We start from the raw sequence: 23,654 nt of genomic DNA, 5'->3' as shown, positions 1-23,654 counted from the left end.
CTGGGGAACTTGCCCCTCTCCCAGCGATGGGCTCAGGCTCTCTGCAAACTCAGGCAGCATCGCCGGGTTGGTCACACCCAGGGCAGCTCCCCGCTTAGGCCTGCGTAGCGGCTTTGTCTCCCCTCTACCCCCAGATATGCCCCCGGTGCAGGGGGATCTCAGCCCAGCCGCCCCGCCCCGCCCGCTGGGATGCAGTGGGAATTGTCTGTACTATTGTTCCTGGCTCGGGATTGCGCCCAGAGGGGTGGCCGGATGCAACCCGTGCGGTGGGGCCAGCGCAGGCGGCGGGCGGTGAACGGGCTGCGGAGCTGTGAGGGGTGGAACTGGGGTGTGATGGGACCGGCTGAACCCCCCCCGAGAACCCCCCGGCCTTGGCCATAACACCTAGGGGGGGGATCAGGGGCAGGCAGGGGGTGCCAGGCAGGCTGGGCAGGGCCGGGGGGGGCAGACACGAGTCCCCCTGGAGCCGGGGGGGGCAGAGCTCCTGGGGGGGGTGAGCAGGACCCCGCGATGGGAGGGGGGCGGCTGCCCCACTGCAGTGGGACCCTCCCAGGGCGCCGCACCCAGCAGCCGGGGGCTCCGGCCCTGCAAGGGGGGGGTATGCAAATGAGCTCATTAGATCAGCCACAGGCCGGGGCGGTGGGGGCCTGACGTGAGGGGTGGGCGGGGTTTGGTGAGGTCAGCGCGCGCGTGTATCCGGGGAATGGAGCGCGTGAGCCAGGTAGGCGCTGCCCCCCCTCCCCCACTGCAAACTCCTCCTCCCCCGGGAACCCCCGCAGGAGCCCGCCTGCCCTCCCATTGCAACACTCCCCCGCCCCACCCACTGCAAACTCCTCCTCCCCGGGAACCCCCGCAGGAACCCGCCTGTCCTCCAATTGCAACACCCCCACCCATTGCAAACTCCCAGGCCCCCAGGAACCCGCCTGCCCCTCCCATTGCAACACTCCCCGCCCCCACCCACTGCAAACTCCTCCTCCCCAGGGAACCCCGCAGGAACCCGCCTGTCCCCTCAATTGCAACACCCCCCCCCCCCCACCCATGGCCAACTCCCGCCAGGGCCCCCCCAGGAACCTGCCTGCCCCCCACCCATTGCAACCGCGCCACCCCCACCCAATGCAAACACCCGCCAGGGCCCCAGGAACCCGACTGCCCCTCCCATTGCAACCTCTCCCCCCAGCCCTCTCCTTCCCCAACACCCCCCCCCCGCAGTCCCTCCGATTGCAAACTTCCGCCCGCCCCTTGACGCCTCTGACCTCTCCCCAGAAAATGTCCGGCCTCCAGTTCAACCTGGGCCCCCTGAAGGAGCCGCTGGGGTTCATCAAAGTCCTGGAGTGGGTGAGTGTGGGTGGGGTGCAGGGAGGGGGGACAGTGGGCTGGGTGCTGGGAGGGGCAGGGTGTGTGGAGGTGCATGGGGAGGGGTGGGGGTGCCAGTGGTTGGGGGAAGGGCTGGAGGTGAGGGGGCCTGGTAGGGGGGGTGGAGCTGGGGGCCAGGAGTGCGTGTGAGGGGGGGCTGGGTGGAGCAGTTGGGGTACACGGGTGGAGTACAAAGCAGGATGGGACAAGGGAATGGGGCTGGGAGGGTCCGGGGGTGGTGGGGAGAAGTGGGAGAAACTGCTGCTGCTGCTCTTGTCCCACCCCCAACCCCCCCACCCAGTACCCCGGCGCCCCCTGACTCCAGGGGGTCTGGCCTGTCGATACCAGCAGGGATCGGGCCCCAGGGCTAATGGCTTGTGAGGGCGTTTCCTGACCTGGCCAGTGAGAGATCTTGCTGTGAACTGATTTCTGGTGCATCCTGGATTTGGGGTATAACCCCCCCCGCGTAGCCCATAGCACATCGCTATGAGATGAGATCAGGACCCTGTTGTGCCAGGCGCAGCCTAGACATACAGCCAGAGACAGTTCCTGCCCCAAAGAGTTTCCAGTGTGAATAGACAAAGAGTGGGAGGGGAAACTGAGGCACAGTGAGAAAAAGGGAGTGGCAGAGCAAGGGATAGAACCCAGGAGTTCTGTCTCCCAGCCCCTTTCCCCCGCTCTAACTACTAGACCCCACTCCCCTCCCAGAGCTGGGGAAAGAATCCAAGAGCCCAGGCTCCCAGCCCCGCCCATCCCCACCCACTAGCCCATATCTGGACCCATAGGTGATCTCTCTGAGCACCCACAGGTAGTTCAGCTGATTCCCCCATGCACTAGCACTGATGTGGCATTTACACAAGCGCGGGCCGTGCGCAGACCTGATGTCAGGGATGGACTTTCTTCCCTGATCTGGACAGAGAACCCAGGCATCCTGCCACCCACTCCAACTCCTTGTCTGCTGGGCCATGCCAGCCTATCCTGGTGCACTTTCACCAGTGCCGCCCTGGGAGGGGACTGCAGACAGGAGGCCCTGACGTTGTAGGGGAAATCGCGTCCGTTTGTGGGTTTCCAGTGGTTTGGTAATATTGGTGGTTAGTGAAACAGAGCTCTCCGAGGGGATGGCCAGAGGCTTGGTGGGGAGGGCAGCGCCAGGGCTGGTGGCAGGAAGCTGGGCCCTTCCACCACTGCGGTCATTCGCCTGGCAGCCTGGATAAGGAGGTCTAGCTCGACCCGCAGATAAGGGCTGGGAGCCAGGACCCCTGGGTTCTATCCTTGGCTCTGGGAGCGGAGTGGGGTCTAATGGTTGGAGCAGGGGTGGCTGGGAGCCAGGACTCCTGCGGTCTATTCCCAGCCCTTGAGAGTGTGTGGAGAGGGCTGTTATTCAATCTTCCCTCCTCAGTTTGCCTAATCCTGAGTGTTTTAAAAACAACAACAACCCCAAAATGCCTTGGGGGAGGTTGCGCGATAGTGACCAAATCTGACTGATTTGCCTGCTGGCCTCCGAGCCCTTTCCTGGGCCCCCAGTTGTTCTTCCTCATCCCATGAGGGTGAGAATTGAAACCCGTTCTCCTGGCGACCCACGATGGCTCCCAGCGCTGGGGATTGAGTGAGAACTGCAGACGATGGGAGACTGGCTGTGACCGTGCCAGCATCAGGGCTGCCATGATCGGCTAATTGTAACATTGCGCCCTGGGCCCGACCTGCTAAACAGAAGCTGGCAAAGCCCAGACCAAGCTGGTAGGTTCCCCAGGCTGAGATCAAATCCCGGTTGCGCTAGGTGCTGTACGGACCTGGAACAGAAAGACACTTGTCCCCCCAGAGCCTGTGTCTACCCTGAGCCTGCATGACTACACTGCGGTTTTATAGCCCTAATCTCGAATCACCCGATGCCAGCCACCCCTGGGTGTTTTATCTATACTCCCACATCTGCCAGCACTGGGATTTAAAGCGTCGCCTCTGCAGTAGTTTTCGTTGCTGTTTCTCCGGGGTTATTTTCTGCCCTCGTGCTGTCAGAGGGAAAGTTGGCTTTAGTTTCGCTTTCTTTCTCCTGCAGCATTGGGAAAACGGCTGTCGCTGAACAGCCAGGGGGAACGGGAAGACATTTTCCCCTGTATGGTGTTGAAAAGTTGAACCGAAGGCAGGCCCCTGTCGCCGCTTGGCGGCACCCTTTAAAAGGACCTTGGGGAAGGGGGAAAAAGCCAGGGCTCGCTGAGCAGCGCCGGCTGTGTCCAATCCAAGTCAGCCCCGGCAAAATCCCAAGGTTGGGGTCCAAAATCACGAGATTTAAAAACAAACACCAACGCTTGTGTTTTGTAGTTGGGGAGGCTGAGTCTTTGCCACCCGGTTCTGACCCGGAGCGGCCCCGTTCTCCAGATTAGCTCCCCAAACCCAAAGCTGGAAGCCAGAGTTTCAAGGCGAAAGCTGGGGTTGTGTCCTGACTCTGGGAGCTGGAGATTTACGAAAAGTCCCCCGGGAGCAAGAGGTTTGCGAAAATGTAGCCGGAGACGGCAGAGTTGTCCTTTTTGCTGATTGAAAAACGTAAGCAGCCCCCTCTCCCCTTCCCCCAATCTGTGCAGCGCCCGGCCTGATGGGCACCCTGATCTCGGTCATAGGGATCCGTGCAGTCCCTGGAGGCACGCTTCAACGAAGGGCAGGGCGATGGTGCCACCCGGCTGAGTGAAGCTGCTATTTGGAAAGCAGCAGCCGCGCTGGCAGAAGGCAACGCCCCACGTTGCTAGCTCCAGCCCGCACGGTGCCCTCGGCGCCTCCTGGCTTCCCTTCCCGCTCTGCCCAGCCGGCTGGAAACAAAAGAGCTAGCAACCCCCAGTAACCACTGTGCCCTTTCTGCTTTACACCTGTGCCTCAGTTTCCCCAGCTGCAAAGTAAGGTTATGAGCTGTTCTGCGGTTGTGGTGCTAGGTGCTGTACAAACACACAGAAGGGAGACCCGTCCCTGTCCTGGGGGGATTTTGACAATTAGACAAAAGCCAGATTAGTACCTAGATTGATACCTCACCCGGCTAATTGGTGCTAGCTGCTGAGGGTCCAGCGTGCCAGCATCTCTGGGCGCAGTCCAAAACCATGCCCAACAGGAAGCCTATGCCATGTTTCCCTCCCCCCCCCACATCTCCACCCCACTCCATCTCTGAGCCACTCTGCTGGACATAAACTGCAACCCAGGTATTTATAGCCTCTAACGTGATCCAGAAGGGAAAGACATTCAATCTTTTCCCATGGCAGAATCTGGTCAAAAAAACACCCCCCACTCCCCCACCCCGGGAAAATTTGGGGGTTACAGGAAAGGGAATTTTTTGCATGCAGGTTGTTTGCAGTCCTCAAAAACATTTAATATCATCCCCCCATCCCGAAGTTTTACTGTTTTCATCCCAATTTGTATTAATCAGAATATTGGCAAATTTTACTGTTTGGGCCCAGTTTTTATTCTTTGGAAAATCTGCCGATTTGACCGTTTTCATCCCCTTCTTTTTCCCACTGGAAGATTTGCAAATTTGGCCGTCTCATCCCAATCCCCGGAGCAGGGCGTTGGCCGTGAGCGCGTCTCTGTTAGCCTGCGGCCAGGGCGGATGCGACGTTGCGTTTCCTCTCTTTGCCGCGTGGGGCAGGACCGGTGGCCCGGTGGGGATGCGATCTGGGTTTGCGGCGCCGACGCAGGCAGCCGGCTTCTTGTGGCTGCTTCCTCGATGCTGCTCGGGGCGTGGCGGGGCTGGTCTGTCTGGGAGGAGTGTGGGGAGAGATTGTGGGTCCGCTGGGCTCCACCCCCCACCTCCCCAGCCCTAACGAGATGAGAATCCACTAGCCTTTACCTCATTCTGAGCCTCCTGTTATGCCCGCCTGCCGTGCTCAGCGCAGCCTCTCTCCCTTCCAGCCTGGACCAGCCCTCCTAAAGGAGGGTGCAAAGAGGTCCCTGATCTTGGTCATATGGGGTGCGGGGAGAGGGGGGATATGCAGTGCCTGGCACGACAGGGGCTCTGATCTTGGTCAGGGGTGGGGTGGAGGCAGGAAATCTGTGCGTCACCTGGTATGACGGGATGCCCGATCTCAGTCAGGGACGGTCTGTGCAGTGCCTGGCATGACAGGGTCCCCGATCTTGGATGGAGGGCTGGAAATCTGTGAGGCACCCAGTGTGACGTTATCCCTGATCTCAGTCGAGAGGGTGTGTGTCTGTGTGGCACCCAGCGGGAAGAGGGCCCCCCATCCCAGTCTGGATCGCTGTGGCACTGGGGACGACCTAGCTGCTGGCATCGAAATAATAACTCTCGCTTAAAGCCTCCAGCCAGGTCTCAGATCGCTGAGCCTTGCAGTGAATTCCACAGAACGGGCACGTCTCTCTGTAGTCACTGCACTCGGCTTCCCTGGCCCCCAGCCGGCCCCCAGCCAGCCCCAGCGTCGGTGAGGTCCTGGTTGGCTTAGTCCCCCCCTCCCTGGGCACCGTCGGCGAATGATGCCAGCAGATCCAGTTCTGCAAGATTTCTTAAGGAGGAATCACACAGAGCGGGACAATGTCCGAAACTCCCCTGTGCTCACGCAGGCCAGATTTGGAATCTGCCGCTTCTCTAGTTGCTAAACTTGGCTGTGACCTTCAAGGCCTGAAGCCAGATCCTCTGGCTTTTTGTCCCTGCTGCGGAGCAGAAACCCTAAGCTGACAATTCGTTCACGTGTCTTGCGTTACTCTGTTACTACGGGGTGTCTGCCAGCTGTACAGGCAGGGGGTTGGAATGGTCAGAAATGGTTTTCCTGGGGAAAGTTTGCAAATTTTACCTAGTTTTTTTTTTTTTAAATCTTCAAAAGTTCACGGGAGAACCCTGCTGTTTTTTCAGCTCCCCATGGTTCCGTTGTGGAGCACGGCTTGTCGTAAAACATCCGGATTTTGTTAAAAATCCAACTAAATAAACACGGAGGGGGTTAATTTTCAAAAAATGGTGTTATTGAAAATGTTCCCGAGATGTTTTTCGAAGACTCTGACCCCAATTCAACTCAAACTGGAATTAACAAACAAATCTCATTTCCCCAATCCTCAAACATTTTGTTATCTGAAAAAATGAAAAGTTAAACCTCAGAGTGAAAATTTTTAGCTAAAGCAATAACTTTTTAGAAAAAATGTTTTCCTGAGAGCAGTTTTTGGCCCAAAAATGTGGTTTTGAAAAGTAAAACACAACCAGAGCATTTTTAGTGCAAACGGAAGCCTTCACCCCAAACTGCAAATTTTAATGTCTGTGGGTTTTTTAACTAACGATGATACTAAACTACTCAAGATAGTTAAGACCAAAGCAGATTGTGAAGAACTTCAAAAAGATCTCACAAAATTAAGTGATTGGGCAACAAAATGGCAAATGAAATTTAATGTGGATAAATGTAAAGTAATGCACATTGGAAAAAATAACCCCAACTATACATACAACATGATGGGGGCTAATTTAGCTACAACGAGTCAGGAAAAAGATCTTGGAGTTATCGTGGATAGTTCTCTGAAGATGTCCACGCAGTGTGCAGAGGCGGTCAAAAAAGCAAACAGGATGTTAGGAATCATTAAAAAGGGGATAGAGAATAAGACTGAGAATATATTATTGCCTTTATATAAATCCCTGGTATGCCCACATCTCGAATACTGTGTACAGATGTGGTCTCCTCACCTCAAAAAAGATATTCTAGCACTAGAAAAGGTTCAGAAAAGAGCAACTAAAATGATTAGGGGTTTAGAGTGGGTCCCATATGAGGAAAGATTAAAGAGACTAGGACTCTTCAGTTTGGAAAAGAGGAGACTAAGGGGGGACATGATAGAGGTATATAAAATCATGAGTGATGTTGAAAAAGTGGATAAGGAAAAGTTATTTACTTATTCCCATAATACAAGAACTAGGGGTCACCAAATGAAATTAATAGGCAGCAGTTTTAAAACAAATAAAAGGAAGTTCTTCTTCACGCAGCGCACAGTCAACTTGTGGAACTCCTTACCTGAGGAGGTTGTGAAGGCTAGGACTATAACAATGTTTAAAAGGGGACTGGATAAATTCATGGTGGCTAAGTCCATAAATGGCTATTAGCCAGGATGGGTAAGAATGGTGTCCCTAGCCTCTGTTCGTCAGAGGATGGAGATGGATGGCAGGAGAGAGATCATTTGATCATTGCCTGTTAGGTTCACTCCCTTAGGGTCACCTGGCATTGGCCACTGTCGGTAGACAGATACTGGGCTAGATGGATCTTTGGTCTGACCCGGTACGGCCTTTCTTATGATGTTTACTGAGAATGGATTTCAGTTCAAAGGTTTGATTTTAGAAAACTTGAACTCGACTTTTAAACCAAACCCTAATGTTTTTACTGGAAAAAAATTTTTTGTAGCCTCCAGCTGACCATTTTTGTGACACACTTTTATGGGGGAAGTTATCAACGTTTTTCTGATCTGTGATCAAAATAACTTTCCCTTTTCCACAGTAGTGAGAGTAATTACCCACTGGAGCACGTCGCCAGGGGTCATGGTGGAGTTCCCATCGCTGACAATTTTTAAATCAAGTTTGGAGGTTTTTCTAAAATCTCTGCTCTAGGAATTACCGTGGGGCAGCTCTCTGACCTGTGTTGCACAGGACCTCAGACAAGATGATCACAATGGCCCCTTGGAATCTGTGAATCATTAAAATTTCCTTCTTAGTAGAAATGTCCATGGGGAGGGAAAATGTGTTGATGAAAATATTCCAATCCGCGTAAGTCCCTTGGGAAACAAGGGAGACAGAAGTGGAATTCAAGCTGTGTGTAACGTCATACACTAGTTTGTGTTTAGCTTGTGGATGGGCACAGGGAATGAGCAATAGCTCGGGACATTAGCAGCTGTTAAAGAGGAGGGGCGCTGTCCCAGCTGTGCTCTGCTGAGTGACCTGCAAGTCATGGTGACATTCTGTGCCTCAGTTTCCCCATTGGTGATAACGTTGCGCACGTTCCTTGCCACAACCATTTGAGATCTGTGCATGGAGAGCACATGAAGGCGAGGGATTATTCCCAGACTCTGGCAAGGTCTGCGGAGGCCAGGAGGGGTGTTGAGAGTTTGTCTCCAGTTAGCTGTGCCAACAGAAAGTGACTCTCTGGGCCAAGGACCACACCAATGGAGCCACATCCGCATTGGAGTCAGTTTACTCTAGCTCATGATCTGGCCTCTTCTGCTTTCAATTTTCATTAGAACCGTTTTTAATGGGCCAGGTGGCAGCAGAAAATTGACCCTGTTACGATCAGAATCGTGCTGAGAGTGGCGCATGCCAATCCAGCTGCTGTTCTGCTGGGCGAATGCCAGCGGCATGTGCTGGGATCAGCTGATGCGAACCGTGTGCGCTGCTGGCGTTCCTTAATGGGATCCTTCTGACACTGGCTGGAGTGCATGTGCTGAGCTTGAAATGGAGTCCGGGCCAGCTCAACCACCAGATAGGGGCTGGACGCTGGAATCCCTGGGGGCGGTTCTCCGGCCTGGGCTCTGCAGGCATGAATTCTGGCCTTGAAATCTACGACTCTAATGCTGTGTCTCTCTCGATCTCTAGATTTTTGCCATCTTTGCTTTCGCCACCTGTGGAGGGTACAGTGGCCATACCTCCATTAAAGTCAGCTGTTCGGACACTAAAAATGAGACCCTTGAGGCGGCTTTTGGCTATCCGTTCCGGTGAGTGTAGCTGTGGGCGGACAATCAGCTGAATCTCTGCTTGTGGTGGGATGCGGTGGCCAGCGGGGCTAACGCGATCCCGAGACGCGGAGCAGAGAGGAGGCTGTACCTGCAACCGCTGCTGCAATCCCATGTCCGGTCCTGGTGGCTGCAGTACCAGGAGGGCGGCGGTCACAGGAATTAATTCAGGGACATTCTCTGGCTAGTGTGATGCAGGAGGGCAGGCTGGATGATCACAGTGGGCCCTTCTGACCTTAGAATCAATGAATCATTCCCACATGACCCGTACTTCCTTCTCCTCTCCTATGCATTCTCCCAGCCCCTGGGAACGAAACACTGGGACTGGTTTAAACATCACGGGTTATTTTTAAACAAGCAACCAACATCAGGCTGGGTCTGTTCCCCTCCGGTTTTTTAGCTTCTAGGGGGCTTGTTTCCCATTCCCCCCTGGCCCCAACTCTGAAGATGAGAAAAGTCATTTTAACAGAGATTCTCCCAGAAATGCCGTGACTCCAGGAGCTGGAGATGGAAGGAACACCCCCAAGTATCACAAGGTGCACAGTGTCCGGTTGGATCGAAAGGGTGGTGGGGGTGAAGTCTCGGTACGGCATTGGGGAGACAATGACTTGAAACTGCGCCCAGCTCTGGGAGGCTGCCTGTCAAACAGGACATCGGGAAATCAGGGAGGGGTCAGAGAAGAGCGACGGGAACAATCTGAGGGCTAGAAAACCTGCCTGAGAGCAAGACATTAAAGGAGCTCAACCTAGTGAGTTTCTCCCAGAGAAGATTCAGAGGGGACTTGAACCCGGTCGGTCAGTGCCTCCCTGGGGAGGAGACTTTGGGGAGCAGAGGGCTCTTTAATCCAGCTGACAAAGGCAGAGCGAGAGCCGATGGCTGGGGGATGAAGCCAGACTGGAAATAAGGAGGCAAATTCTTAACAAGGAGAATTGACCCTTGGAACGACTGCCCCAGGGATGGGGCCGAGTCTAAATCCCTTGGAGTCTTTCCATCAAGGTCTGACATCTCTTTAAAAGCTCCCCTATCAGATGTGGACTTAAAATCTATGAAAGGGCAGAATTAAGGGGATGCATGCAAGGGGGTGGAGTTAAGGGCACTCAACTCTCAGATCTGGACTAGAAGCAGGGATCCCTGGAGGAGTTTCTACGCCCTGGGCTATGCAGGAGGGCAGAGCAGGTGGGTAAATATGAATCTTTCGCCCCAGAGGTCCAGCACTTCATCTCGCTGGCGCCAAAGTGAAATGCTTCAAGCTGCATTTGTCTCACCTGGCAGGCTGAACACTGTGGTGTTCAAAGACCTGGATTCAAAGAAATGTAACGGCACATGGACCTCAACCCACCTCATGGGTGACTTCTCCTCCTCGGCCCAGTTCTTCGTCACCTTTGCCGTCTTTGTCTTCCTCTACTGCATGGCGGCGCTGGTGCTGTACGTGGGATATCTGCACCTTTACCGTGGCGCTGGCAAGCTACCCATGATTGTAAGTGACATGTAATGTTTTGCTCTTAATGGCGGCTGGGAGGGAAATTGGGGGCAGTGGAGGAATTTCCTGTGGAGAATTTAAAAAATTCAAATCTTTATTTGTTTTTGTGGTGGGAAAAATTGACATTTCACTGAAATATTTTGACCGAAACCTGGAATATTTGGATTCAGAATGGCATTGCAGTGCCTCATGGGAGCTGTAGTCCTGAGTGCCTCGGGTTCCCATTCTCCCCTATGGGGTGGGCTCTTTGGCTGGACTACATCTCCCATGATGCACCACTTCCACCTCTTGCTGAGCTACTGTGGTGCATTATGGGAGTTGTAGTCCTGGGTGTTTCATGTTCAGTTCTCTGTGGCCCAGGGTGCACTACTTCTTCTCATGGTCAAGAAAGGGGTTGTGGCGTGGGTGTCCATGGCCGCAGTGCCTCATGAGAGTAGTTGTCCTGGGTGCCCCGTGCTCTCATTCTTCTCTGTGATCCAGGCTCTCTGGCTGACCTACAACTCCCATGATGTACCACGTCCCAAAGGGGGAAGAGTGGCACATTGTAGGAGATGTAGTCCAGGCAAGAGAGGAGAATAAAAATGGAGGAACCTGAACTACAACTCCCATCATGCACCATAGTGGATCAGCAAGAAAGTGGTGCATCATGGGAAATGTGGTCCAACCAGAAAGCAGAGCCCATAGAGAAAAATTGGCGCACAAGGTATTCAGAACTACAGTTGCCATGATGTACCACTCTGTCATTTTGAATCGAAACATTTCAGTTTTTGGACAAACAATTTTCACTGAAAAGTTGAAGTTCTCCGTGGGAAGCAGACGTATGTCACAAATAAATAATATTTTGGTCGAAACAACAATTTTCTGTCAAAAAGCAGCTGTGACAAAGAATTTTCAGTGAGCTCTTCTCTTAAGCCAGGAATGTCCTGTACCCTAGATCTCCAAGCACTCCGCAGACAGAGTCCTGCTCAGAATCTTGGTGTTGCCAGGTTTTTTGGGACCACAAAAAGATTAACAAACTTTTTTTCATTGGCCAGTGTGCAAACTTTCATGGGAAAATCTTTGATCAAAATTTTCTTGCTGTTCAGCTACATTTTTTGCATTTTAGTTTTTTTTTTAAAACCATTTTTGAAGAGGAAACCAAACAGGCTAGTTGCAATGAAAAGGGTTTTGTGCAATACGCATCTCGGCTTTCTGAGGCCGAGTTACAAAACAGGAACGTTTTTTTGCTTCGTTGGAGCAAAATCTGCCTTTGGTTTTTCCCTTTTGCCCTGGCCTTTTAAAACATTCTGCTCGAGGGGGTTTGTATTCTGATGACATTTTTCAGCAATTTCTTTTCCCAAAACACCAAGCTTCCGTCAAGGGGCCGTAGCTCCATTGGAGTCAGTGGGGCCAGATCCCAGCTGGGGTCAATCGTCCCTCGCTCCATTTAGTCCAGTGGATCTGTGGCGATTCACACCGGCGAAGGCTCTGCCCAGCTGTACTTGCGGTGATCTGTGTAATTCCCGGCTCACCCGCTGGCTGGATCCCGGCTCTAATTAAGAGGCCATGAGACCCGATCTTTGGTGCAATGCCCTGGCTCCGTGCCGGCATGCGAACCAAAGCCCCTGGCTCTGGATGGCAGAGGGGTCGCGAGCGGGAGAGGATTATTGTAACTTGATAAACAGTTGCCCCTTTTCTCTTCTCTCCCTGCTGCGCCGGCTCCCCAGAGGGCTGGGAAATGCGGTAAGTGCTCAGGTGTCTCCTGCCGGTCCCACATTGGCACTGACCTGCCCGTCGGATACATTATTCAGGAGTAATTGGCAAACCCCAGCTTCCAAGCGTGGGGGGGAGGGCGTTATAAGGAGAGGAGGGTGGAGGGAAAATCCAAATTGCATCAGAGCTCTGGGGACGTGTGCCCAGAATTTGGGGGGGGAGAGGGCCCCCCCCCAGCATTCTCTAATGCAGCTAAAGTTGCAGTAAAATCAGGGTTTGCCAGGAACAGATTCCCTTAGCGAGGAGGGCTGAGCAGAGAGATCCAGCTGGAAGGCAGGAGACCTGGGTTCAAGAGCCTTGGACAGGGCTTGGGTGAGTCCGTGCCTCAGTTTCCCCATCTGTAACATGGGGATAGTGATCATTCCATTGTCAGTTTATGTTGTAAGTTCTTTGGGGTCAGAGACGCTCTCTGTGCCTGGGCAGCACCTGGCACAACAGCGCCCTGATCTCAGCTGGGTGCTACCAGGATAACACTAACGGGTTTTGCTCACCACTGTGGTGCTTTCTGGTGGTTGCTCCAGGTTTAGCTCTGTCCATCAGCAGGGCGCCCTCCCCTTGTGGTGTCTCACTCACCATCGCTGCTTCTCCACCGTCTCTGCTGTCTGTGGGGACCCACGTCGCTCCCGGACCACGGCGTCCTCTTCCGGGCACGGCCCTCTGGCTCTGCCCCAACTCCGTTGTCCTTCCGCTTCCGGGGGAACTGGCAGGCCTTGGCCCAGCCTGTCACCGCAGTGGCCAACTGCAGCCCCTCGCTCAGCGGCAAACTGCCGTCCTTTGGGTGGCCACTTCCTTCAGCAGCCAGTGGGGCAAAGGGGAGCTCTGGGGCCTGACCCAGGGACGTTATAGCTGGCAGCCGCTCACTGCCTCTCCTTCCCCTCTGCCGCTAGCTGCTTTCCCTGGGCCACCTTCCCAGCACCTATTCGGCCCCTGTATCATGGCCACAGTCTGGGAACGAGCCAGGCTGGAGCTCCGCTTGTTCCCCGACCCTGCCCAGCACTGTTCTGTCTCTGCAGGCAGCCAGTCCTTCTCCCTCAAGCTCCAGGGAGAGACTGACTCCTCTCTGCCCTGCAGCCCTTCTTATAGGGCCCAGCCTGGCCCTGATTGGCTGCTTCTAAGCCTTCCTCTGATTGGCTGGGTTCTGTGCAGCTGCTCCAAGGGCTGCTATTAACCCTTTGCCAGCCAGTGAGGGGCAGCTGCCCCATCACAAACACCTGAAGAATAGTACTGCAGAGAAGAGAAGTGATTAAATTAATCCCTGAATTTTTGTGAGTGGATGAAGCTTTTGCAATGGGTGGCATTTTTGGCCAGGCCTAGAACGTTGTTTAGTGGCTTGGTTGCCGGGGGAATTCAGCGCCTTGTGCCATCCTTCGGGAATCCAAGCCTAAAGCCAGAGTCTAGACCTGGGACTGAGTGCTGTAGCTTGGGGGTCCACCGCCCGTGGAACAGAGGAAGGTCCGGCTTCTCTACCGGGCTGCTTGTGGGAATGCCGTGGACTCCGCTGTGCGCTGTCCAAAGAGCCGGCTGGATTGTTTTGGGTGCCCGACTCGTGACACGGTGAAAGGAGACGGGATTTCAGAGAACGCCAAGTACCTATCAAAACCAGGCTCGCTGCATGGCATCTCCAGTTGGGCACCCGCAATCATAGAATCATAGAATCTCAGGGTTGGAAGGGACCTCAGGAGGTCATCTAGTCCAACCCCCTGCTCAAAGCAGGACCAAACCCAACTAAATCATCCCAGCCAGGGCTTTATCAAGCCTGACCTTAAAAACCTCTAAGGAAGGAGATTCCACCACCTCCCTAGGGAACCCATTCCAGTGCTTCACCACCCTACTAGTGAAAAAGTTTTTCCTAATATCCAACCTAAACCTCCCCCTCTGCAACTTGAGACCATTACTCCTTGTTCTGTCATCTTCTACCACTGAGAACAGTCTAGATCCATCCTCTTTGGAACCCCCTTTCAGGTAGTTGAAAGCAGCTATCAAATCCCCCCTCATTCTTCTCTTCTGCAAACTAAACAATCCCAGTTCCCTCAGCCTCTCCTCATAAGTCATGTGCTCCAGCCCCCTAATCATTTTTGTTGCCCTGCGCTGGACTCTCTCCAATTTTTCCACATCCTTCTTGTAGTGTGGGGCCCAAAACTGGACACAGTACTCCAAATGAGGCCTCACCAGTGCTGAGTAGAGGGGAATGATCACATCCCTTGATCTGCTGGAAATGCCCCTACTTATACAACCCAAAATGCCATTAGCCTTCTTGGCAGCAAGGGCACACTGTTGACTCATATTCAGCTTTTCGTCCACCGTAACCCCTAGGTCCTTTTCTGCAGAACTGCTGCCCAGCCATTCGGTCCCTAGTCTGTAGCAGTGCATGGGATTCTTCCGTCCTAAGTGCAGGACTCTGCACTTGTCCTTGTTGAACCTCATCATATTTCTTTTGGCCCAATCCTCTAATTTGTCTAGGTCCCTCTGTATCCTATCCCTACCCTCCAGCGTATCAACCACTCCTCCCAGTTTAGTGTCATCTGCAAACTTGCTAAGGGTGCAGTTCACACCATCCTCCAGATCGTTAATGAAGATATTGAACAAAACCGGCCCCAGCACCGACCCTTGGGGCACTCCACCTGATACCGGCTGCCAATGAGACATGGAACCATTGATCACTACCCGTTGAGCCCGACCATCTAGCCAGTTTTCTATCCACCTTACCGTCCATTCATCCAGCCCACACTTCTTTAACTTGCTGGCAAGAATACTGTGGGAGACTGTATCAAAAGCTTTGCTAAAATCCAGAAATAGCACATCCACTGCTTTCCCCTCATCCACAGAGCCGGTTATCTCGTCATAGAAGGCAATTAGGTTAGTCAGGCATGACTTGCCCTTGGTGAATCCATGCTGACTGTTCCTGATCACTTTCCTCCTTTAAGTGGTTCAGGATTGATTCCTTGAGGACCTGTTCCATGATTTTTCCAGGGACTGAGGTGAGACTGACTGGCCTGTAGTTCCCTGGATCTTCCTTCTTCCCTTTTTTAAAGATGGGCACTACATTAGCTTTTTTCCAGTCATCCGGGACCTCCCCCGATCGCCATGATTTTTCAAAGATAATGGCCAATGGCTCTGCAATCTCATCGGCCAACTCCTTTAGCACCCTCGGATGCAGCGCATCCGGCCCCATGGACTTGTGCTCGTCCAGCTTTCCTAAATAGCCCCGAACTACTTCTTTCTCCACAGAGAGCTGGTCACCTCCTGCCCATACCGTGCTGCAGAGTGCAGCTGTCTGGGAGCTGACCTTGTCTGTGAAGACAGAGGCAAAAAAAGCATTGAGTACACTAGCTTTCTCCACATCCTCCGTCACTAGGTTCCCTCCCTCATTCAGTAAGGGGCCCACACTTTCCTTGACTTTCTTCCTGTTGCTAACATACCTAAAGAAACCCTTCTTGTTACTCCTAACATCTCCGGCTAGCTGCAACTCCAAGTGTGATTTGGCCTTCCTGATTTCACACCTGCAATCCAGAGTCTCTCTTGAAATTCTATGATTCCAGGTGCAATCCAGAGTCTCTCTTGAAAGCACCTGGGAGGCACGTGCCAGGCATGTGTCAGCCCCCCGCCCCGCCCCATGACTGAGGCTGGGGGCCCCCAACCGGGCTGCCCAGTCCCCACATCTCAGTTGAGCAGCCCCAAGCCCTGAGGTGGAATTGACACTTATGTGAGTTGAGTGGCGCGTGGGGCTCTGCGAGGGCGTGGCCTTGTGTGTCCATCACCTGGGGTAGTAACACTCCAGTCATTAAAGCCAGTGGGGCTAGACCCAAAGCTGGGGTCAATGACTCCAGTGAAGCTACGGCCCAATGGGGCTAGATCCCAGCTGGGGTCAATGGGCGTAGCTCCATTGGAGTCAATGGGGTCAGACCCCAGCTGGGGTCAATGGGCCGTAGCTCCATTGGAGTCAATGGGGCCAGACCCCAGCTGGGGTCAATGGGCTGTAGCTCCATGGGAGGGTTGGCCTCAGCGTGTCCATTGTAGGTGCCTGGGAATCTGTCCCCTCCGTTGTGTATTTCTCTCCTGGTGGCCTTGGGCTAGTAACTCCCCGTCTCCCCCTCCTGCAGGACTTTGTGATCACCATGGTGGTCACGCTTCTCTGGCTGATCAGCACTTCGGCTTGGGCCAAAGCCCTGACTGACATCAAAATAGCCACTGGGCCTGAGATGGTGTCGGAAATACACTTCTGCCTTACGCCCCCAAATTCCTGCCTGTTCGGTGCAGTGAGCAGCATGGGCTCCCTCAACGTGTCCGTGGTATGTATGGCCGGCACCCTCCCCTGTGCCATGGGGCGGGCCTCCCTTGAAACTCGGGGGCGTGTGCTTAGCTCCGAGCCCATGGTCGGAGATCTTGTCTACGTGGGGACGCGAAGAGAAGTGAATCCGAATTAAAAGTTTAAATTAGGGCTGTCAAAAATTTTTTTAAAAATTAATCGCAGTTTTAATCGCATTGTTAAACGATAATAAAATACCATTTATTTACTTATTTTTGGATGTTTTCTACATTTTCAAATATATTGATTTCAATTACAACACAATACAAAGTGTACAGTGCTTACTATTATTTTTTATTACAAATATTTGCACTGTAAAAAGATAAACAAAAGAAATAGTATTTTTCAGTTCACCTTTGTCGTGAAAGTACAACATACAAATGTAGAATTTTTTTTTTTACATAACTGTTTTATTTTTGAGTGCAATGTAACTTTAGTGCCTACAAGTCCACTCAGTTCTACTTCTTGTTCAGCCAATTGCAAAGACAAAAAAGTTTCTTTAAATTTATGGGAGATAATGTTGCTCACTTCTTATTTACAGTGTCACCTGAAAGTGAGAACAGGCGTTCGCATGGCACTGTTGTAGCCGGCATGGCAAGGTATTTACGTGCCAGATGTGCTAAAGGTTCATATGCCCCTTCATGCTTCGACCACCGTTCCAGGGGACATGCGTCCATGCTGATAATGGGTTCTGCTCGATAACAGTCCAAAGCAGTGCGGACCGACACATTTTCATTTTTATTATCTGAGTTAGATGCCACCAGTAGAAGGTTGATTTTCATTTTTGGTGATTCAGGTTCTGTAGTTTCCACATCACCGCGTTGCTCTTTTAAGACTTCTGACGCCATGTTCTGTACCTCATCCCTCTCAGATTTTGGAAGGCATTTCAGATTCTTAAACCTTGGGTCGAGTGCTGTAGCTATCTTTAGAAATCTCACCTTGGTACCTTCTTCGCGTTTTCTCAAATCTGCAATGAAAGTGTTCTTAAATCGAACAGCATGTGCTGGGTTGTCATCTGAGACTGCTATAGCATGAAATATATGGCAGAAAGCACTTAAAACCACAGAACAGGAGACATACAATTTCCCCCCCAAGGAGTTCAGTCACAAATTAAATTAACGCATTTTTTTTAACAAGCGTCATCAGCATGGAAACGTCCTCTGGAATGGTGGGCGAAGCATGAAGGGGCATATGAATGTTTAGCACGTCTGGCACATAAATACCTTGCAATGCCGCCGCCAACAGTGCCATGCGAACACCTGTTCTCACTTTCAGGTGACATTGTGAATAAGAAGCGGGCAGCATTATCACCTGTAAACATAAACAAACTTGTTTGTCTTAGGGATTGGCTGAACAAGAAGTAGGACTGAGTGGACACGTAGGCTCTAAAATTTTAGTGTTTTGGTTTTGAGTGCAGTTATGAAGCAAAAAAAAAATCTACATTTGTAAGTTGCACTTTTACTATAAAGAGATTTCACTACAGTACTTGTATGAGGTGAATTGAAAAATACTATTTATTTTATCTTTTTTACAGTGCAAATATTTGTAATAAAAATAATATAAAGTGAGCAGTGTACACTTAGTATTCTGTGGTGTATTTGAATCAGTGCATTTGAAAATGTAGAAAAACATCTAAAAATATTTATAATAAATTTCAATTGTTATTGTTTGACAGTGCAATTAAAACTGCGATTAATTTTTTTAGTCAAGTTAATTTGCTTTGAGGTAATCGCTGAAGTGAAGTGCAATTTAATTGGCAGCTCTAGTTTGAAAAGGATTGGTTCCCGTAGGGTGTTCGGTTGGAGAGGGTTCAGAGCTGGAGAAGAGGAGTTATTGTACCTCTGAGTTTGGCACTGGTGCGACCGTTGCTGGAATCCTGTGTCTGGATCTGGTGCTCATCATTCGAGAGGGATGTTGATCAGTCGCAGAGGGGTCAGGGAAGAGCCATAAGAACGATTAAAGGATTGGAAAACCTCCCGTATAGTGATAGACTCAAGGAGCTCAATCTATTTCTCTCAACAAAGAGAAGGTTTCAGAGGTGACTTGTTCCCCGTCTTTTAAGTCCTTACATGGGAACAAATATTTGATCATGGGCTCTTCAGTCTGGCAGAGGAAGGTCTAACTATGTCCAATGGCTGGAAGTTGAAGCTAGACACAGACTGAAAATAAGGTGTAAATTTTTGTGTCACAGTAAGTCACCCTTGGACCAGTTTACTAGGGAACGTGGTGGAGTCTCCCTCACTGGCGCTTTTAAAACGAAGGTTGGATGGTTTCCTAACTGATCTTGTCTCGTTCAAACGGAAATTAATTCAGGGACGTTCCCTGGCCTCTGTTAGACAGGAGGCCAGACTAGCTGATCACAGGGCTTTGTTCTGGCCTTAGAATCTAGGAATCTAGGAGAGTGGGTCTGAGACCAGATTGTGGATTTCATGGAAACTCGGAACTGGTTAAAATATGGATGTTCTCATTCTGAGTTAAAGTCCCTTTCATTCTTAATTCAGTGATTTAAACTAAACTCAATCAGGGCCACTTTAATTCAGAATGAGAACATACACGATATGGTTTAACTAATCCACTTTAAATTCACACCAGTGAGGACTTGTCTACACTTGAAATTTAATTTGGATTAAGGCTGGGTGTCAATTTAAAGCCCTAATCCTGATTAACTCCATGTGTGGATGCTGTTATTCTGGAGTATGAATGGCTTGTCCTGATTTGGCCGAATCCACACTGGTATCCACTCGGGAAACTATTCAGGAGTAGCAATGGGTGAAATTTTCCAGATGAAGCTTCTTTCGGCAGAAAAGGCAGATTTGGTTTCCAAAGAACATCTGTTCATTTTATTTAAAGAACCCCCAATAAAAAAAGTTTCTAAAGCAAAGTGGGTTTGACCAACACCATTTTTTTTACTTCGTTTCACCAACAATTTTGAAAAATGTTAATAGATTTTTCTCCTTTTTTTGAATTACTGGTGAACTGAAAAAAATCTCATCAGACACTGCTATTCTGGAGTAACTCTGTGTGTGGACAAGCCCTCAATTAATTCAGATTCACTTTCCTGAGTGTCCCTATGTAACCAAGCCCATAGACTGGCAGCATCTGAGGCAGAGACTGTTGTTTGTACAGCACCTGGCGCAAGGAGTCTTAGCCACGCCTGAGCGTCCCATATGCTACCATAGTACACCTAATAAATGATCTAATAAATGCTTGTTAAATGAAGGCGCTCGATCTATTTAGTTTCTCCCAGAGAATGTTCCGAGGGGATTTAATCCCGGTCTGTCAGCACCTCCGTGGGGAGGAGGTTTTGGGGAGCAGAGAGCTCTTTAATCCAGCCAACACAGGCAGAGTGAGAGCCGACAGCTGGGGAATGAAGCCAGACAGATCCAGACCGGAAAGAAGTGAATTTTAGTCACGGAGGGGAATTGACCCACCAGATCTGGGTTTGAAATCTACAAAGGGGGCAGAGTAAAGGGCACACATGTAAGGGGGCGGAGTTAAGGCGCTGTAGCTCGACCATCCGATCTGGGCTGCAGGCAGGAATCCCTGGGGAAGGTTCTCCGGCCTGGGGCTATGCAGCCGGGCGGGCAGAAATGGTCCATGTAGAGCTGGAGGGGGCGTCTCCCAGCCGAACCAGAAGCTGACCCTGGAAGCTAGATACTGCAGCTAACCCCATCCTCCTTTGGACCCCTCAGGTTATCGGCTTCCTGAACCTCATTCTGTGGGCAGGCAACGCTTGGTTCGTATATAAGGAAACCCACTTGCACAGTCCCCCAGACGCTCCGGCCCCCGGCGGCGGCGCTCCGGCTCCTGCGGGAATGTAAACGGCCCCGCTGGGACGCCCCAGCGCCACGCACGACCCCTCGGCCTCAGCCTGGCATCGGCGCGGCTCCTCTGTCCTAATTGTAGTCACCGTTTCAACCAGCAGGGGGCGGGTGGGGATTGCAGATACAGCTCAGCTTTCAATTGCGAGCAGGGGCCTTTACGTTTTGAAGGCAGCGGTGCTCGGGCAGGGCGGTGGTGGCTTGGTTTTGTTTTTGTGTTTTGTTGTTGCTTTATTCTACTGAAATATTACCCTGGGTGTGGGCAAGGGAGAGGGGCAGCTTCTTCGCGAGAACTGTGGCCCGGCAAACTAGTGTCGTGGTTCTCAAACGTTTATACGCTGACCCCTTTCAGCGGTGAGTGCGACCCCCCCCCCCATAAATTCAAAACACTTTTGTATGTATCTAACACCAGTATAAATGCTGGAGGCAAAGCGGGGTTTGGGGTGGAGGCTGACAGCTTGCAACCCCCCACGTAACAACCTCGTGACCCCCCCGAGGAGCCGAGAACCCCTGGTCTGGGGTCCCAGCCCTCGGCTGGCGTGACCCAGCAGCGCTCCGCTGAACCGAGCAGCACCAGTGGCAGCAGATTGGCATGGAGCTATTGATCGCAGATAGGGCTGGTGCAGCACGTGACTGACAGCAGAGAGAGCAGACGGGCACAGAGCGCAATCTGGCCAGCTGTAATTAGTTGATCTGTGTTAATTGGGACAGATCTAGAGCGCGTGCATGTCAGTATCCCCGTGTTCATTGCAGCAGATTGCTGCTGATTTCTCTCAGCTGAGTGGCTGGCTCTGCATTTCAATAAGTGCCTTTTGTCTTTCATGTCCCTCTGATGGGGGAGGGTTTGTATCTGGGGCACATGGCGGGGTGGTGGGGGAGCTGCATTTGAAATACACTATTCTCACTTTGTACATGACACACACAACTTGTCTTGGTTTGAAAACCCGCGTTAGCACCAGGCTTCCTCTGTCATCGGCCTGAACCGATTCTTCGTTGCAAAGACGAGCTTCGGCATCTCAGCGTTCGCTCCCCAGGGCAGTGCCGGTCGGGAGTTTTTTCGACAAACCGTTTTTTCCCCCCACTGCAAAATGCAGACTCGTTGAAACGGAAACTTTTTCGGGTTGGGAGATTTGTCCAAACCAAGCCAGAGACGCCGCAATCTGGGTTTGGAGGAATCTCCTGAGGTGGAAATGTATCGGAGGGCAGAAAGTTTAGAAATTGTCCACACCTTCAGCATGAAAAGGTTGGGGGCGCGGGGTTGAGTCTACATTTTTGGTTTGAAATTTTAGTAAGAGTGGGCTTCAAAGGAACTGGCCTCAAAACAACAACTTTTTAAAATCATGGAAATGAAATGATTTGACCCCAACTGAAATTTTCTCTGGATTTTTTCAACTTGCCAAAATTATCGAGATCTGGGTTTTTCATTCCAGATCAGGACAGGAATATATCTTAATCTCAAAAATTCCCTCCTCGCTCTATGAATCTAAACAGAGCTTTGGAGAGCGCTACTGCGTTTTTATTTTTGGTTCAGTCACTCTTATATATTTCTCCTCCCACTGTTAGCTTCTAGTGTCCCGCCCTGTGCTGGCTTTTAGCAGATGCTCTCCGTGGAGTTTGAACGGCACACCTGGCTGATTTGAAAGGGCCCAGCGTTTGTCTGCTTGCAAGTAAAATCTCCTTTGTATTTATCTCTGTTTTATGCTACGTGGCTGCTTCCAAGATGTACACCCCGTAGAGCACAAGCCTTCTCTGCATTTTTCTCAGCAGGCGACAAGAAATCCACCTCTGAAGTTAATTGCGTTTGAGTCTGATTGGTAGACAATGAAAAACTACAGAAGGGAGCTAAATTTGGCAGATCCTCAAGGGGTGTAGATTAAAATAACTCCACAGTGAGTGCCAGTTTAGACCTGTGGGAATCTCCCGTTAGCTTGGTGTCACATATTTGCAGAAATTTGTGGGCAGAGTTAAGGGGACTCTAGTTCGACCCCCCGATCTGGGCTGGCCATTCTCCAGCCTCTGCTATGCAGGAGGTCAGACTGGATGACCAGCTGAATTAAGAGGCGATTGGAAAATTTTCTGCTAAATGGTTTTTAGTTGGAAAATGTGGTTTGCCCGAAACTGATTTTTTGCAAAATTGAAGCAATTTGGGACACAATGTTTAGATTTAAAAAAATCTCCGAGGGCAGTTTTGCAAACGTCAAAATCTCCTGTTTGGGTCGCGTTTTTCATTATTCGCTTTGAAAATTTTTCATTATTTGTTTTGAAGCAACATATTCTTTTGAAATACGTGTCTGAGATTGGAAAAAACTCCACGGTCAGAATCGTTTGGAGCGAGCTCAGATGGGTTTTGTGCCCAGAAATTCATTGCATGAAAAATTTGGAAATCTGGGCTTTTGGATGGGAGGGAGGGAATTGAACGTTTGAAAATTTTCGCAGGAGGGAAAAATCTCCACCAACCAGCTCTTATGTCTGTGATCCAGTATTTCACTTTGCCTGTGGCAAAACAGCCAAGCCGTGGGATGGGCTCGCTTGTGATGCAGACGCGCGTGGGACTCTCTCGCCCTGCTCTCGTCGCTGGTCTCGAAGCTCGGCTTTCAGGTCATGACAGGTGGACCTGGCTTTTAATTTTGTTATTTACCCTTTTTCTTACGAATTGTTCAAGAAATATGTCTGTCCTGTATGCCACCGACTTGATAATAAAAACCAGTTATCTCAGTGGAGTTTTCTGAGCTGCCACCCTCACCCCTGGGGCCAGGAGTGAGGGGAGTGGTTTGAGCATTGGCCTGCTAACGCCAGGGTTGTGAGTTCAATCCTTGAGGGGGCCACTTACAGATCTGGGGATTTAGTTGGGGATTGGTCCTGCTTTGAGCAGGGGGTGGGGCTAAATACCTCCTGAGGTCCCTGCCAGCCCTAATTATGATGCATTAAAGAGGTAATGGGAGCCAGGTAAGGACTTAGCTAGAAAAGTCTTGGTTGAAAAAAAGCTTTGGAGGGATAATTTTCCCACTAGCTGTAGTTCCTGCAAACCTGGAAGGGGTGTTTACACCTATTATAGCTGACGTAGCAGGGGGCTGCGGGCCGGGAATGAGGACCCCACTGCAGAGCTGGGGGGGAGCCCAGGGCTAGGATGACAGGAGGCTGCGGGTCAGGAGTGAGGGGCGCTGGCAGCGTTGGGCTGGATCCCGGGACTGGGATCGCAGGGGGCTGCAGGTCGGGAGTGAGGGGGCACTGGCAGCACTGGGGGGGGACCCCAGGGCTGTGGGCCGGG

General features: G+C 51.4%; 1 protein-coding gene across 1 annotated transcript; it reads left to right on the top strand.

Moving 5' to 3' along the window:
- Positions 1-654: 654 nt before the first annotated feature.
- Positions 655-23,101, top strand: LOC120390407 (synaptophysin-like protein 1). The gene is made up of 6 exons (XM_039513061.1): positions 655-721; positions 1,264-1,335; positions 8,891-9,009; positions 10,300-10,504; positions 16,360-16,548; positions 20,258-23,101. The coding sequence occupies exons 1-6, from the start codon at positions 704-706 to the stop codon at positions 20,384-20,386; spliced, it is 732 nt and encodes a 243-aa protein (XP_039368995.1). The 5' UTR covers positions 655-703; the 3' UTR covers positions 20,387-23,101.
- The last annotated feature ends 553 nt before the right edge of the window (positions 23,102-23,654 follow it).

Source organism: Mauremys reevesii, linkage group 24 (genome assembly GCF_016161935.1).
Source record: "Mauremys reevesii isolate NIE-2019 linkage group 24, ASM1616193v1, whole genome shotgun sequence".
NCBI lineage: Eukaryota > Metazoa > Chordata > Testudines > Geoemydidae > Mauremys > Mauremys reevesii.
This window is presented reverse-complemented; position numbering and strand designations above follow the sequence as displayed.

Bases quoted from the DNA above. Each gene is read 5' to 3' on its own strand.
- LOC120390407 (XM_039513061.1), top strand. The intron at 1,336-8,890 runs GTGAGTGTGGGT...CTCGATCTCTAG, and splicing joins TCATCAAAGTCCTGGAGTGG to ATTTTTGCCATCTTTGCTTT. The intron at 9,010-10,299 runs GTGAGTGTAGCT...CTCACCTGGCAG, and splicing joins GCTTTTGGCTATCCGTTCCG to GCTGAACACTGTGGTGTTCA.